This window comes from Antechinus flavipes, chromosome 6 (assembly GCF_016432865.1).
Source record: "Antechinus flavipes isolate AdamAnt ecotype Samford, QLD, Australia chromosome 6, AdamAnt_v2, whole genome shotgun sequence".
NCBI classification, from domain to species: domain Eukaryota; kingdom Metazoa; phylum Chordata; class Mammalia; order Dasyuromorphia; family Dasyuridae; genus Antechinus; species Antechinus flavipes.
Genome location: NC_067403.1, coordinates 157,534,813 through 157,549,632, shown reverse-complemented (window position 1 = coordinate 157,549,632; position 14,820 = coordinate 157,534,813). Strand labels below are relative to the sequence as shown.

At 32.1% G+C, this 14,820-nt stretch overlaps 1 protein-coding gene across 1 annotated transcript in view; it reads left to right on the top strand.

The window, feature by feature from the left end:
• The window catches only part of HELQ (helicase, POLQ like), a 60,033-nt gene that overhangs the window by 18,577 nt on the left and 26,636 nt on the right, over positions 1–14,820 (top strand). Inside the window, exons 9-12 of the mRNA XM_051966236.1 lie at positions 4,076–4,315; positions 9,176–9,317; positions 9,593–9,697; positions 13,424–13,646. Of these exons, the coding sequence (XP_051822196.1) occupies positions 4,076–4,315; positions 9,176–9,317; positions 9,593–9,697; positions 13,424–13,646 (710 nt within the window). The remainder of the gene's footprint in view (positions 1–4,075; positions 4,316–9,175; positions 9,318–9,592; positions 9,698–13,423; positions 13,647–14,820) is intronic.

Genomic DNA, 14,820 nt, shown 5'->3' with positions numbered 1-14,820 from the left:
GGATTTTATATTTGATCCTGGATGTAATTAGTAGGGAGGCAGACTGTTGAAAATGATCATGATCAGATATGGATTTGGTGATTAAGGCTAGATAAGTAGATCTGAGAATCAGCAACATAGAGATAATAATTAAATTCTTGAGATCTAATGAGATCACCAAGTGAAACATTATAAAAGGGAAAGTAAACAGGGTCCTGGACAGAGCTTTGGAAGTCTTCCTCATCATCCTGGAGGAAACTTAGAATGAACAGTTCAACAGTGAGGAGAGAAGCTATAAAAGGAAATCCATCAAAAACCTAAAGCTTCTGCTCAAAGAAAAATGGCTGTTCAAATGGTTTCAGAGAGCTCAAGAAGAATGAGGATTGAAAAAAGAACATTTGATTTGCCAGTTACTTTTGGAGCAAACAATTTTAGTTGATTGAATAAAACAGAAACCAGAGGAAAGAAAGTAAAGGCATGTATTACAGAGGTCTTTCTCAAGGAATTCAGCCATAAATTTTAGCAGCGATTAGTGGATCAAGTGAAGGTGAGTTTGAGGGACAGAAGAAAAAAGAAAGAGTGGGAATGATCGAAGGAACAGTCTGCTGGAGAAGATTGCAATGGAATCACTTGTGCATGTGGGTATTTGTGTTGGCAAGAAGCGTTATCTCTTTATGTGAGCTGGATAAAGGAGAATATAATGGAAGAAACATCTAAATAATGTGAGATGAGAAGAAAAGAGCTTTTCATAAATGGTCTCAATTTTTTTCATTGAAATATGAAGCAAAGTTCTCAGCTAAAAGGTGGAAAAGAAAGACGTTGGAGGGATTAAGAAGTTTGTATTGGATGGAAGTGTGTATCTTTATTAGACATAAAGGTAGTCTACTTGACCATATTTTCTGTTTATATTCAGGGGCTTTTGATTTACTGACATCACCAAAAATAATCAGTTTCATTAAACACATATCTCTTAATATGATGACTGTATATAGAAATAAGCTCTCTTAGAATGCTACAAGATTGCCCATATTCTTTATTTAAATATTTTGTTTTCACAAACTATATTCCTAATTATGTAAATGGAAATAGTAGTTGACATTCAGTTCAACACATTTTCTGTTTGAAATACGAGAACCACTTTTGTGACTCTTGGTTGCCTCATTATGTTATTTACTTTTATTTTCCAAAGCTATAGAGTGATTCAGAGGTATGTTTGTATGATTTTCTCATTGATAAAGTTTTATTTTCTTTATCAGTTAATTAATTAGTTTGAGCCCTACTCCAAGTTATTAAATGTTAGTTATTTAATAAACTGAAAAGCCTTTATTTCCATTAGTAATAACTTTTTTATTTCTCTATAATAGAATGAATATCAAAATTGCTAGACATATACAACCTATTAACAAATGAAATAAAAAATAAAGCAGTATTTTAGCTTTAAGAAAGAATTGACAGGTTGTGTAGAACTTCAAGGGCTAAGTGGAGAAATTTATATTTTATGCTACAGGCAGTAGGAAGTTACTGGAGCTAAATGATTAAGAGAGAATGGTCATATCTGTGCTTAAGGAAAATTGTTTTGGCAGCAATTTATAGCTTACATTGCAGGAAAAATAGACTGGGCAGTGAGACTAATTAGAAAGGTGTTTCAATAATATCCAGAAAAGGGGGTGGGGGCTTGAACTTAGGTGGTTGATATGTGACTATAGAGCAGGTAGAATGGGAACTATGTTGTAAAGATTTAAGCAATAAGATTTGACCACAGATTGGATATTGAGGTGAGAGGGTGAAGGTTTATAAATCTGTGGGCCTGTGGAGAGAGTGATACCTTTTAACAGAGATAAGGAAGCTTAAAAAAAAAAAAAAAAAAAAGGGAGGGTTTGGGGAAAAGATAATAAATTCAATTTTAGACATGTTGAATTTCAAGATGTTTCTGGAACATCCAATTTGAAGTGTCTAATAATTGATGATTTGGGACAGATATTCTCAAGAGAGATTAGGACTTGATGTACATTGAGTTTAGAGTTAAGCTTATAAAAGCTGATGAGATTATCAAAAGAAATGATAGAGAGAGGAGAGGGAAAAAAAAGTACTGACATTAGACAATTAGGGGATGACCATACATAGGGGAAGTAATGTAGATGGTGAGTTGGCAAAGATTATAAAGTAGTAGTCTAACAAGTAGATGTAAATCAGTTATATCAAAAAAAAAAAAAAAAGCCAGAAAGAGGAGATGAAGGCAGGGATGAGAGTAGAATTGAAATGATGAAAGTGTTGATGTTAAGGTTGGAGAAAGTTGAGAGTAGTCAGAGTTAATGATCTGAGAAATTGTATGGGATGGAGGGAATGGAAGTCTCAATGAGAGTTAACAGGAGAGGTGAAGTATTAAATGATTATAATCAGATATGGTAATGTCAGAGTTTCTAATTAGGGAAATGGAACATTTGCAATTATTCCCAACATCTGGTCTACTACCATCCCTATGAGAGGTTGAGGTGGTATAAAGACATAGCCTATTAAGAAATGACCAGCCGGATGATTTCAGAAAGGCCTGAAGAGACTTACATGAACTGATGCTGAATGAAATGAGCAGGACCAGGAGATCATTATATACTTCAACAAAAATACTATATGATGATCAATTCTGATGGACGTGACCTTCATCAACAATGAGATGAACCAAATCAGTTCCAATAAAGCAGTAATGAATTGAATCAGCTACACCCAACAAAAGAACTCTGGGAGATGACTATGAACCATTACATAGAATTCCCAATACCTATATTTTTGTCCGCCTGCATTTTTGATTTCCTTCCCAAGCTAATAGTATACTATTTCAAAGTCTGATTCTTTTTGTACAGCAAAATAACTGTTTGGACATATATACTTATATTGTATTTAATTTATACTTCAACATATTTAACATTTATTGGTCAACCTGCCATCTGGGGGAGAGAATGGGAGGAAGAAGGGGAAAAATTGGAACAAAAGGTTTGGCAATTGTCAATGCTGTAAAATTGCCTATGCATATAACTTGTAAATAAAAAAGGTATAAAAAAAAAAAAAACAAAGGCATAACCTATAATGATGTTGAGGAGAAATGAGAACATTTGAATGAGGGTGTTGAAATGAGGAAGTTTGAGGGAACATCTATGTGAATATCAAAGTTTTTTAGTACAGGAGTTGAGAAGAAAAAGATGGTGTACAGGGTGAACTTTTGAAGAAGGAAAAAACAATTAGGTTACCAAGAGAAAGGAGAGAAAAGGAGGACTGACATTAGACAACTTAAGAGATAGCCATACTTAGGGGAAATAATGTATGTGGTTGATGAGTTGGCAAAGGAGATTATGAAGTATTAAACAAGCACTATGCTATAACTACCCTGATTTTTGGTTGAGTAGACAACTTGCTTAACTGATTTCACATAGGATAAATGAAACTATATTTTTTTGATCCATACCATTTAAGTTGAGTATAGCTGTTCATTTTCTCTTTGAAGGGTAATATGAACCTTTCCTTTGCCTGTGCTTTTTGCCTTTTCAAGGGAATAGACTATATAGTAGTCTATTCCGTATTGTGTGGCTTTTCTCTTTCTAGACTACTGTACTCTACTTTGTTATGGCTTAACTTGTTATTGGGAAAGAGAAAAGAATTTACTATGTGCAAATTGTAAAGTGTACCTATAAATGTACCTTTATTATGATACTCATTAAGAACATCCTATACTTTCAGATGTACATATGATTGTAGATCATAAGTAGTACCTTTTTAACTTTTTTGTGGTGAATGGGTGCTCAGAGCTGTGTCTTAGGCATGAAAGATGGGTTTGGATGTATTTTTTGTCTCCTTTTGGAATAAGAGATGTGGGAGGATAGTATCTTTAATCATGTAATCTTTTATGATTTAATATATGATTCTAAAATATATGTGTATCCATTTATTTGGTAGTATTTGTGGTAGCATTATCTTAAGCAAAATACCGTCACATTAATATTTTAAGATTTCAGCTGTTCTCCCTGGCTCTGATAAAAGTGGTAGCAGAAGAGATGATGGACTGGTAAAATCAAAGTTTTATGTTTCTAACAGATTTTTTTTGTAGGGACTATCTAAAACACAGGGAAAAAGAAAAATGTGATTTCCTTAAAAACTTGAAGAATGTCAGTAATGGCAGCCTGTGTCCTGTTCTCAAGCGCACCGTTCCATTTGGAATTGCTTATCACCACAGTGGCCTTACTAGTGATGAAAGGAAAGTCTTAGAGGAAGCTTATGCTACTGGAGTCCTTTGTCTTCTGACTTGTACTTCAACATTAGCTGCTGGAGTGAACCTACCTGCACGAAGGTTAGTGAAAGTATTTGTTGACTAGTCTTTTCTAGGTAGCGTCTTCTGTATATGTGACTTAATATTAAAATACAAAATTAGCATATCAACCTTAAAAGCATTTCTCAAGACTTGTGGGTTCTTTATGTAAATAGTATTGTATTTTTTCCAATTTCATGTAAAGATGGTTTACAACATTCATTTTTTATAAGATTTTGAATTTCAAATTTTTTCTGCCTTCTTCCCTTTCATCCCTCCTCTCCAAAATGACATTGTAGTCATATCGTTTCTGGGCTTTATTATCTATAGTTATTTTAAATAGAATTCCTAGGTTTTCTTGCTGAGTTTTATAAGCAAAATATAGAAATGCTGATATTGGTTTATTTTATATACTGAAACTTTGCTAAAGTTTTTAATTGTTTATATAGTTTTTTAGTTGATTCTTTAGGATCTTTAGAGTATACCATCTTACTATTTGCAAAGAATGATAGTTTGGTTTCATTTTCTATTCTAATTCCTTCTGTTTCTTTTTTTCTTCTCTTATTGGTAGAGCTAATATTTCTAAAAAATATTGAGTAATAGTGGTGATAATGAGCATCTTTGTTTTACTTCTGATCTTATTGGGAAAGCTTCTAGCTTATCCCCATTCCAGATAATGCTTGCTTATAGTTTTAGGTAGATGCCATTTATCATTTTAAGGAAAGCTCCTTTTATGCCTCTACTCTCTATAGTGTTTTTAATAGGAATGGATGCTATAAAGAACTTTCTCTGCTTCTTTTGAAATAATCATATGATTTTTGTTGATTTTGTTACTGATATGGTCAGTTATGCTGATGGTTTTCCAAATACTGAACCAACCCTGACATAAATCCTGACATAAATCCCACCCAATCATAAGTGTATCATCCTGGTGATAAATTGCTATATTTATTTACTTTGCTAATATTTTATTTTAAAATTTTGCATTAAGAGGCAGCTAGGTAATGCAGTGAATAGAGTACCAGCCCTGAAGTCAGGAGGACCTGAGTTCAAATTTGGCCTCAGACACTTAACACTTCCTAGCTGTGTGACCCTGAGCAAGTCACTTAACCTAATTGCCTCAGCCAAAAAAAAAAAAAAAATTGTATCAATATATTCATTAGGGAAGTTGGTAATTTTCTTTCTCTGTTCTGGCTCTTCCTTTGTATGTATTAGCACCATATTTGTGTCAAAAAAGGAATTTAAATTCCACCTATTTTTCCAAATAGTTTATATTGGATTGGAATTAATTGTTCTTTAAATATTTGGTAGAATTGATTTACAAATTCATCTGGTCCTGGAGATTTTTTCTTAGGGAGTTCATTGATGGCTTACTCAGTTTCTTTTTCTGAAATAGGGTTATTTAAATATTTTAATTCCTCTTCTGTTAATCTTTATAAACATTCATTTCGCTTAGATTTCTTGACATATGTTGCACAAAATAGCTTCTAATTATTGTTTTAATTTCCTCTTCATTGGTGATAAATTCTTTCTTTTCATTTTTGATACTGGTAATTTAGTTATCTTTTTCCTTTTTTAAAATTAACCAAAGGTTTATTTATTTTTATGAAAAAGGTTTCTTCACAAAACCAGCTTTTAGTTTTATTTATTAGTTCAATAGTTCTCTTAATTCCAATTTTATTAATCTTTTTTGATTTTCAGAATTTTTAATTTGTTCTTTTTCAGCTTTTAAAATTGTTTGCCCACTTCATTGATCTGTTCTTTTTCTACTTTAGTCATGTAAACATTTAAAGATATAAAATTTTCCGTAAGTACTGCCTGTACTGCCTTGGCTTCATTCCATAAATTTCAGTATGTTGTTTCTTTGTTGTAATTCTCTTTGATGATTTCTCTTTGATAGTTGTTGTTTGATCAACTTATTCATTAGGATTAAATTATTTAGTTTCCAATTAATTTTTAAGCTTTCTTTCAATGGAACTTTATTACATGTAATTTTTATTGCATCATAATCTAAAAAGGATGCATTTAATATTTCTGCCTTTCTGCATTTGATTGTAAGGTTTTGATGCTCACTTTTTGTGTAGGTGCGATGGACTGCTGAAAAAAAAAAGGTGTATTCCTTTCTATCATCTTTCAATCTGTCATATCTAACTTTTCTAAAATGTTATTCTCCTCCTTGACTTTTTGGAGGTTTTATGGTTAGATTTACCTAGTTCTGAGCAGGGGAAAGCTGAAGTCCCCTATTTGTATAGTTTTGTTGTCAATTCACATTTCCCCTTTGAGGCTTTGTGTGTAACATTTTGACATTGTTGTCCTCTTCTGATATAGTATTTTGAGCTTCCCTATTGCCATAGTAGCTTTCTATGGTCAGGGGTCTTTTTTGGGTTTTTACTCATTTTTTAAGTTGATCTCTGCTTCTGGGATATAGAGAGCAGTGCCCCAAGTGTCTTGTTTAGGGGGCCAGAGACCTGGTCACTGGCTTTCTGTGCTAGGGCCTCTTGGGCTGGTGGCTTGCCACTTTACTAAGGTGGCCAGGCTTAGTTGTACCTGCTGTGCCCTGGTCCTGGGGCTGGCAGTTTGCCTGCAGGTTTGGGGATAGAGGCCTCATAGCTGACCTACTGTGCCAGGGGCTGCTGAGCCAGAATGGCGGGACCTTAGTTGCTGATCTCTGCTGTGCTGAGAGCCTCCCACAGGCCTGCAAAGACCCCACTATCACCAGGCTGACCTCCCCAAGTGAGACGACCTTTCCTGAAGTTCTAAGTTAGCTTGGTCTAGAAATTTGTCTGACTCTTTTTATATGAATTCTGTCACTCCACAATTCTTTTAGAGACTTGATTTAATGTTGTTTATGAGGGAAACTGGAGAACTCAGGCAACTTCTTGCTTTCTCTCTGCCTTCTTGGCCTCTAAAGTCATTTTGATTTGTTCATTTGTTGAAATAAATTCAAGATATAAAATTTAATTAATTTAAAGTGGAAGCATATACTTTAAAACATTTTTAAAATCTATTTTACTGCAGTATTTGTATATTTCTAACTTAGCCTTTTCCTATTACTTTCCCCAACTACTCCCAGAGAGCTATTCTTTATAATTCAGAAAGGAGACAAAAAGCTGAGCTAAAGTAACAACATTTGGGAGAAACATATAACATTATATGTAATGTTTCATACCCACATACTCTCACTTTTGCAAATAAAAACTGAGATGTTTTCTGATGCCCTTTCTTTGAAGGAAACCTTAGTCATCATCATTTTAATATATTTAATTTCTATTTTTTTTGTACATAGATGTCAAATTCAACCTGTAAAACTCCCAGTTAAAATACATTAGAAAATGTTTAAGGAAATAAATAAAAATCCAACATAATGTTAATTTGGGGTTTTTTAAGTCATTATGCAAAGGTATCTGTTTCTGTGAGTTTGATACCACTACTTTTGTTGTTCATTCCATTTTTATTGTTATTGTCCATATTGTTTTCCTGATTCTACTTACTTTATATTAGTTTTTTTTTGAAGAATAGTAATATTTCTTTATATTTATGTGCTATAATTTATTTAGCCATTCCACAATCAGTGTTTATATCTTTTCTTTCCTGTTGTTTGCTGCACCAAAATACTGCTACAAATATTCTGGTTGTATCTGAGACCTTTCTCCTTTGTCTTTGTCTTTTTGGGGGGTTATATTTCTCACAGTGAAATCTCTTGACCAAAAGGAGATTTTGTATAGTTCCAAATTACTTTCTAGAATGGGTGGATTAATTTATAGCTCTACTAACAAGATAAACTTTTCTTTTAAAACCCTGCTAACAATAGCTATTCCCAAATTTGCCATTTTATTAGGTTAAATACAAGATGAGATATCAGGATTATCTGATTTGCATTTCTTTTATGCATCCAAAGAAATAATGTCTATAATACTCTTCCCAAACCTTAAAGTACTGTATAGTACTTTATGTATAAATGTTGATTATTAGGACTAAAGATTGGGATTTGAGCCTGTTTTTCCATGGCAGGGGGAGCTTCCAGTGAAGCAATTCATTCTGTCAGTGCAAGTTGGCACTATCTCTGCAATTTTTAGTCTTAGGGAATTGCGTAAGACACCAAGAGTGACTTAAAGCCACTATGTGTTAGAGACAGTATTTAACCCCAGATCTTCCAAAGCTCTGAGTTCAAGTCCCACTTCTGACACTTAATGGCTATATGGCCTTCTCTTCTAGAGTCAGTATTGATGTACATCAATAGAAGAGGTTTATTTATCATTCCGTAGACCCTTGAAATCATGGATCCAATACCTAACATTTTTTATTGGTGACTTAAAGCATTATTGTGATTATTAATAGTTTGCATTTCTTGTGAGAATGATTTATTCAAATTCTTTGACCACTTATTTAAAGGAGACGTTTTTATTCTATTTCTATTTAGTTGTCTATATAGCATTAATGTCATACCATTATCAGATATTTTTAAGATAAAGATTTTTTCCAGTCATTTGCTTTCCTTAATTTAGACCCATTAACTTTATTCATATATAAAAAAGCCTTTTAATTTCATGGGATGAAGTTATCTATTTTATCTTTTGTAATAGTTTTTCTCCAACTTTGCTTATCCCCATCTTATGCTTGCGGGAGTAAGGGGGAGGGGGGAGACGGTGTGATATTTACTTTTTGACTCAAATAATCTAGTTTGAATTTGGATAAACTTTTGAGGAATACAAGGATCTTTTTAAAATTGCTATACAATTACATGTAGTTACTTTGTCAGTTAGTTTTCCTTAATTGATATCTATGTTACAACTTCATTGGATAATATATTGAAAAGATGAATAACATGTTTAAAAAAAACTTAAATATTTCTATTAATAGCAGGTGAAGATTATTTGTTAATCCATTTATCTGATTCCATAGAGTTATTTTGAGAGCACCCTATATTGCAACACAATTTTTAAAGAGGAATCAGTATCAACAGATGATTGGCAGAGCTGGTCGAGCTGGAATAGATACTGTTGGTGAAAGTATCCTTATATTACAAGAAAAAGACAAGCACCTGGTAATGTAATGTCCTTATATACAGAAAATTCTTAAGTTTTGAGATTCTGAGTTTTTCTGCCTTAGGTTGTTCACAATAGGTTGTGAGATTCTATTTTTGAGATTCATAAATATTTAATTACTTGTAATCCAAATGATATTTATTAAGGCTTCATGAACATTATATACTTTTTACTCCCCTTTAAAAAAAAAAAGAGTAGCAATAGAATTTCTTAGCTAGAGTTGCAGTTTCTATAATAAAATTAACACTAAGTGTAATGTAGTTTTATTTTATAGGTACTGAATTTAGTAAACAGTCCTCTGGAGAACTGTTATAGCCATCTTGGGCAAGAAATCACAAAAGGAATTCAAAGTTTACTCCTGTCATTGATTGGGCTAAAGGTATATATGAATTTTTTTTTAAACCAAGTAATTCAAGATTTTTATATATTAATACTTTCCTGATGAACATGATACTTATCCATTCTCTTACTCATTCTTTATCAAACTATTGAGTTTGAAAATGTAGGAACTGTAGATTAGTGATTTGATTTTAATTCCCTGGCACATTTTTAGAATTTATTATTAAAGTGAAAGAGAACACCTGATAAACACTTAATCATTGTTTATTGTTTGGGGAATAGCTAAAGAAATTATGATACATAAATATAATGGAATATTACTCTACTGTGAGACAAAATGACTGTGAAGAATTTGGAGAAATATGAGAAGACATACAGGGAAAGAGAGAGAACCAGGGAAATCACTTAAGGTACAACAATAATAATGTAAATGAAAAGAACAAAAAAGCCCCAACTGAATGTTCTGTCATTACAGTGATTAAGTTTGTCTTTCAAGAGATCAGACATTATACCTTCTTTTCTTTGTTGAGGTAGGAGACTATGGGCACAGAATATTGCATATGCCAACAGACTTCATTAGTGAATTGATTAGTTTTGTTCAAATTTTATTTTATTTTATTCTTTGTTATAGTGGATTAGTTTTGCTGATTAGAGGAAAAGGAAAGAATATATTTGGAAATGAAAATGATATGTAAGATGAAAAATAACACTGATTTTTAAAACATTGTGGAAATTTCTTAACCAATGACTTCATTAAAAAGAGATCATAGTATGTAAATTAGTTTCTGGGGGGAAAAAAACAAAACAACAAAAGGATACTTTAGAACAAAAGGAAACCCTCATCCAAGGCTTGAATGTTCTCAGAATTGAAGTGGGCCAGAGGAAAAAAGCTACTCAACAAGAAAACAAGAAATATTAAAACAAAAGCAAAAGTTAAAAAAAAAAACACAAGAAAATATAAGATATCTATCACAAACTCTGACTTGTATAATAGGGCAAAAAGAAATAATCTGAATTGTTATTTTATCTGAACAAAAAAAAAAAGACCTTGTATTGAATATTTTAACAAATTGTAAAATAAAAACCCCTTAGAATTCTTAGAATGAGAACAGAATGAAAGTAAAAAGAATCTACCATTGATCTCCTGAAAGAAACACCAAATGTAAACTCCTAGGAGCATTATAGTCAAAATCTAGAGCACACCATACTTGGCAGTTTTGACAGTAAAAAAGAGGAGAGCTTGTAATACATTATTACAAAAGGCAAAACTAAAGGCTTATATACAAGGATAACCTAGCCAGTAAAATTAAGCATAATCATACAAGGGAACCATAAGTTTTCATGACACATCTAAGGTATTAAGAACCCCATCTTAGTCTACCATGATCTCATTTCATTCCAGTCTCAAACCTGATTTAAAACCTGGTAAATCTCAGACCAGACCTATGATAGGTATGATTAAATAGTGCTAATGGATGCTTAATGAAGAGAATAAATTATAGTCTAGGTGAAGAATTAAATGGTAAAAAGAAAACAGATAAAAAGGAAGAAAGATGAGAATGAGAAGTGGGAGTGGGGAAGAGTTTAAAAGTAGTAAAAATACAACCAACAATTACTAGCAATGCCAATAGTAACAGTTTGCTTGTACCTGTTTTCTATGAATGATTTTAAACAAAATCTATCAAAGATGGTTTTATGGAAATAATTAGAGCCATTATGTCAATGGAAAAGTATAGTAGAATGACCTGAAAGAGATTTCTGGGAAAGCTAAGAAGTTACTGATAAATATTTTTCAGAGGGAAAAGAGTAAATAGAGCTTTGAAAATACTGTGGGGAAAAAAAGCTGATTATGAATATGAAGAAAACAGAAAATTATAAATATTCTAACCTTAGGTCAATGGTTTGAACAATGATCTTCCTGATTGCAGGCCTGGTGTTCTCTTTATTTTGCCACCTGCCTGCCCTAATAGGATGTAAGTACTTTGAGGTCAAGACCTGTTTGATTTTTGACTTTCTATCCCTAACACTTGACATAATGCATGACCCATAAATTACAGTAGATTAAGGAAGTGTTGTTTGTTTTTTTTTTTTTTTTTTTTCTCAGTTCTACTTTAGGACTATGCTTGGTGTCATTATCATTACACAGAATTTAGTTTCATTTTTTTGTTCTTCCATATACATCATTTTAGTCATTGTATATGTTGTTTTTCAGGTCCCTTGTATTTTTAATCAGTTCATATTTACCTTTTCATGCTTTTAGTTATAAAGAGTTTTTTAAAAAATTCATTTCATTACCTTTTTAAAGTAAAAACCATTTTCTCTCCCTACTTCCCACCATTGAATAACAAAAGATAGTAGTAATTTGCCTAGATAAGCAAGATAAATTCCCACCTTATCTCTGTCCAAATATGTGTGTCTTATTCTACATTTCAAATCTGTCACCACTCTGGGATGCTTCACATTCAGTCTTCTGGCACTGGACTTTGTCATTGCATTTATCAGAATTTTAAAGTTTTCCAAAGTTGTCCTGATTTTGAGCACTTCACTCTGCATTGATTAAAGTCATCACTTTTTTTCCCTGAAGCTATCCATTTTATCATTTTCTTTGATGCAGTGGTATTGTTATATTCATGATTAGTTTATTCTTCAGTGAATGGGGAATCTCTTAGTTTGCAGTTTATTATTACTAATGAAAAAATTTCTTGGGTCATTTTCCTATATGCAAGGGCACATAAATGAACTGACTTTCTGAAAAATATGTACATTGTATGTTAAATCTAAACAGGAGACAATGTCAGTGCCTAATTTGTAGTGTTTATGGAACAATTCTTGGGAGTTGATTATGCATCAGCTCCAACACATAGTAGTAGTATCACTGCAGTGTTCATTTTTTTCTTAAAATACAATAATAATCTACATTCATGAACCATAATTTGGTTGGCCATTTCCTAGCTGATGGGAATTTATTTTGTTGCCAGTCTTTTGCTACCACAAAGATTGCTGCAAGGAAGGTGAATGGGGCTTTTTGACTTCTTTGGGATACGTACCTAGCAGTGAGATGTTTGGGTGAAATTGATATGGATGTTTTTATTACTTTTTTAAGCACAGTTCCAAAATGTTTCCTCAACAGCTGGACCAATTCACATCTCCATTAGTAGTGCATCACTGTATTTGTTTTCCTACAGCCCTTCCTATATTATTTCAATATCTCAACATTTCTCTTTGTGATTTGACAGTCTTTCATATATTTATCATTAGTGAGCAATTCTCTTGAGAACTATTCATATCAACTAAAAAGAATTTTAGGTTTTTTGTTTTATTTTATTTTGTTGCTTTTGATGAGGATAGAGGAAGTTTGGGGAAGTTTCTAGTGTGGAAATTCTCTTCATTAATGCACACTGGCTACTAAATTAATTAATAATCTTAGAGTTGACTAAACAGAAATTGAGTGACTTGTCCATGACCATACAGTTAATATGTATTAGAAATAGGACTTGTTCCCAGGTCTTCCTGCCTCCAAGACTAGGCTTCCTCAACCACATTACTTCTCTTTGGGGATCTTGTTATAAAATTAATAAGATTAATAAGCTTGATGAATTTTTTCTTCCAACAGTTTTAATTTTTCTTTTGATATTTTAAAGCATGAAATCTTCATCTGTGTTGTATGCAAATTGAAGTAGCATATGTCGTACTCTTAATATCTATTCTACTTTTGTATGTTGATGTTGTGTGTTAAATATTCATTTAATTTCCAAACATTTTGCAGATAGCAAAAAACCTTGAAGGCATATATCACTTTATGTGTGCTACATTTTTTGGCATTCAGCAAAAGGGTTTATCTGAAGAAAAAAGCCTCTGGGAAATATGTAGGAAAGCACTGGCAAGTCTAATGGAAAAAGGACTTCTACAAAAAAGAAGTGTTTGTAAGAACGAAGAAGAGTCCCAATGTGAATTACAAATCACAAAGTTAGGACAGGCTTCTTTAAAAGGTAAGTATGAATTACATGATGTATTATTGGATGAATTGCATTCCTAATTTGCATTTCAAATTTGGTGTGCTAATTTTCTATGTAGTTCCATGTTCATATTAATTTTTGTTTTCAGAACAAGGTATTAGGTATTCATTTGTTTTTAACATTTTGAATTATTAAAAGTTACTATTCTTAAGAAAGTAGAATCTTTTAAATTTTATTGGTTGAAACTGAATATTGTATATTCTCAGTTTTAAAAATTAAATAATTTAGGTTTTTAAAGTTATTAATACATCTTGGAAACAAAATAAAATAAGTATTTTAAATAAAATAGTGGTTAATGAAAGCCTCTAAAGGGCCTTGGAGACTCTTATTGTATCTAAGTAGAATATGGCAATCTTTTTTATTTGAAAATCCTTTGAACACCGAGGAAACTGACTGGAATGATTTTCTATTTACTTTCGTATGGGAGATTATTATTAGGTGAAAAATTTCAGACCCAAATATCTTTTTTTGTTTTTATTTAATTTTTCCAGTTAACATGCATTTATTGTTTCCATTTTACTTCTCATCTTCTCAGATGTATAAAAAGAAAGAAAGGAGGAAAGAAAAGGAAACCTCTGCAGCAAATATGTGTAGTCAAACAAGTTCCTTCATTGGCCATGTACAAATATATGTTTCTTATTTTAGACTTTGAGTATATCTCCTCTTTGTAGGACATGGGTAATAGCTTTATCTTTGGTCTTCTAGTATCATGGTTTTTCTTTACATTGATTACACCTCTAAAATCTTTTGAAGTTGTTTTTCTTTCAAACATTGCTATCTTTGTATTAATTCTCTGGTTTGCTCAGTTCATTTTGCATAATTTATTAGAAGTCTTCCCAGATTCCTCAGAAAATTCCTATTTTAACATTTCTTGTGGTGGATGATATTCGTGTACCATAATGTGTTTATTCATTTCCCCAATAGATGGGTAGACTTTTTTTTCCCTCCAACCGTTGCTATTACAAAAAGAACTTATGTAAACATTTTTTGTTCTTATGGTTTCTTTTCTTTTTTCTTTCCTCCTTCAAAGTATAGACCTATTAGAGGTATATCTGTAAGATTAAGTCTGATTTAGTGGCTTTGGTTTTCCAAATTATTTTCCAGAATGCCTGGACCAGTTAACAGCTCTTCCAACGATTCAATTTTT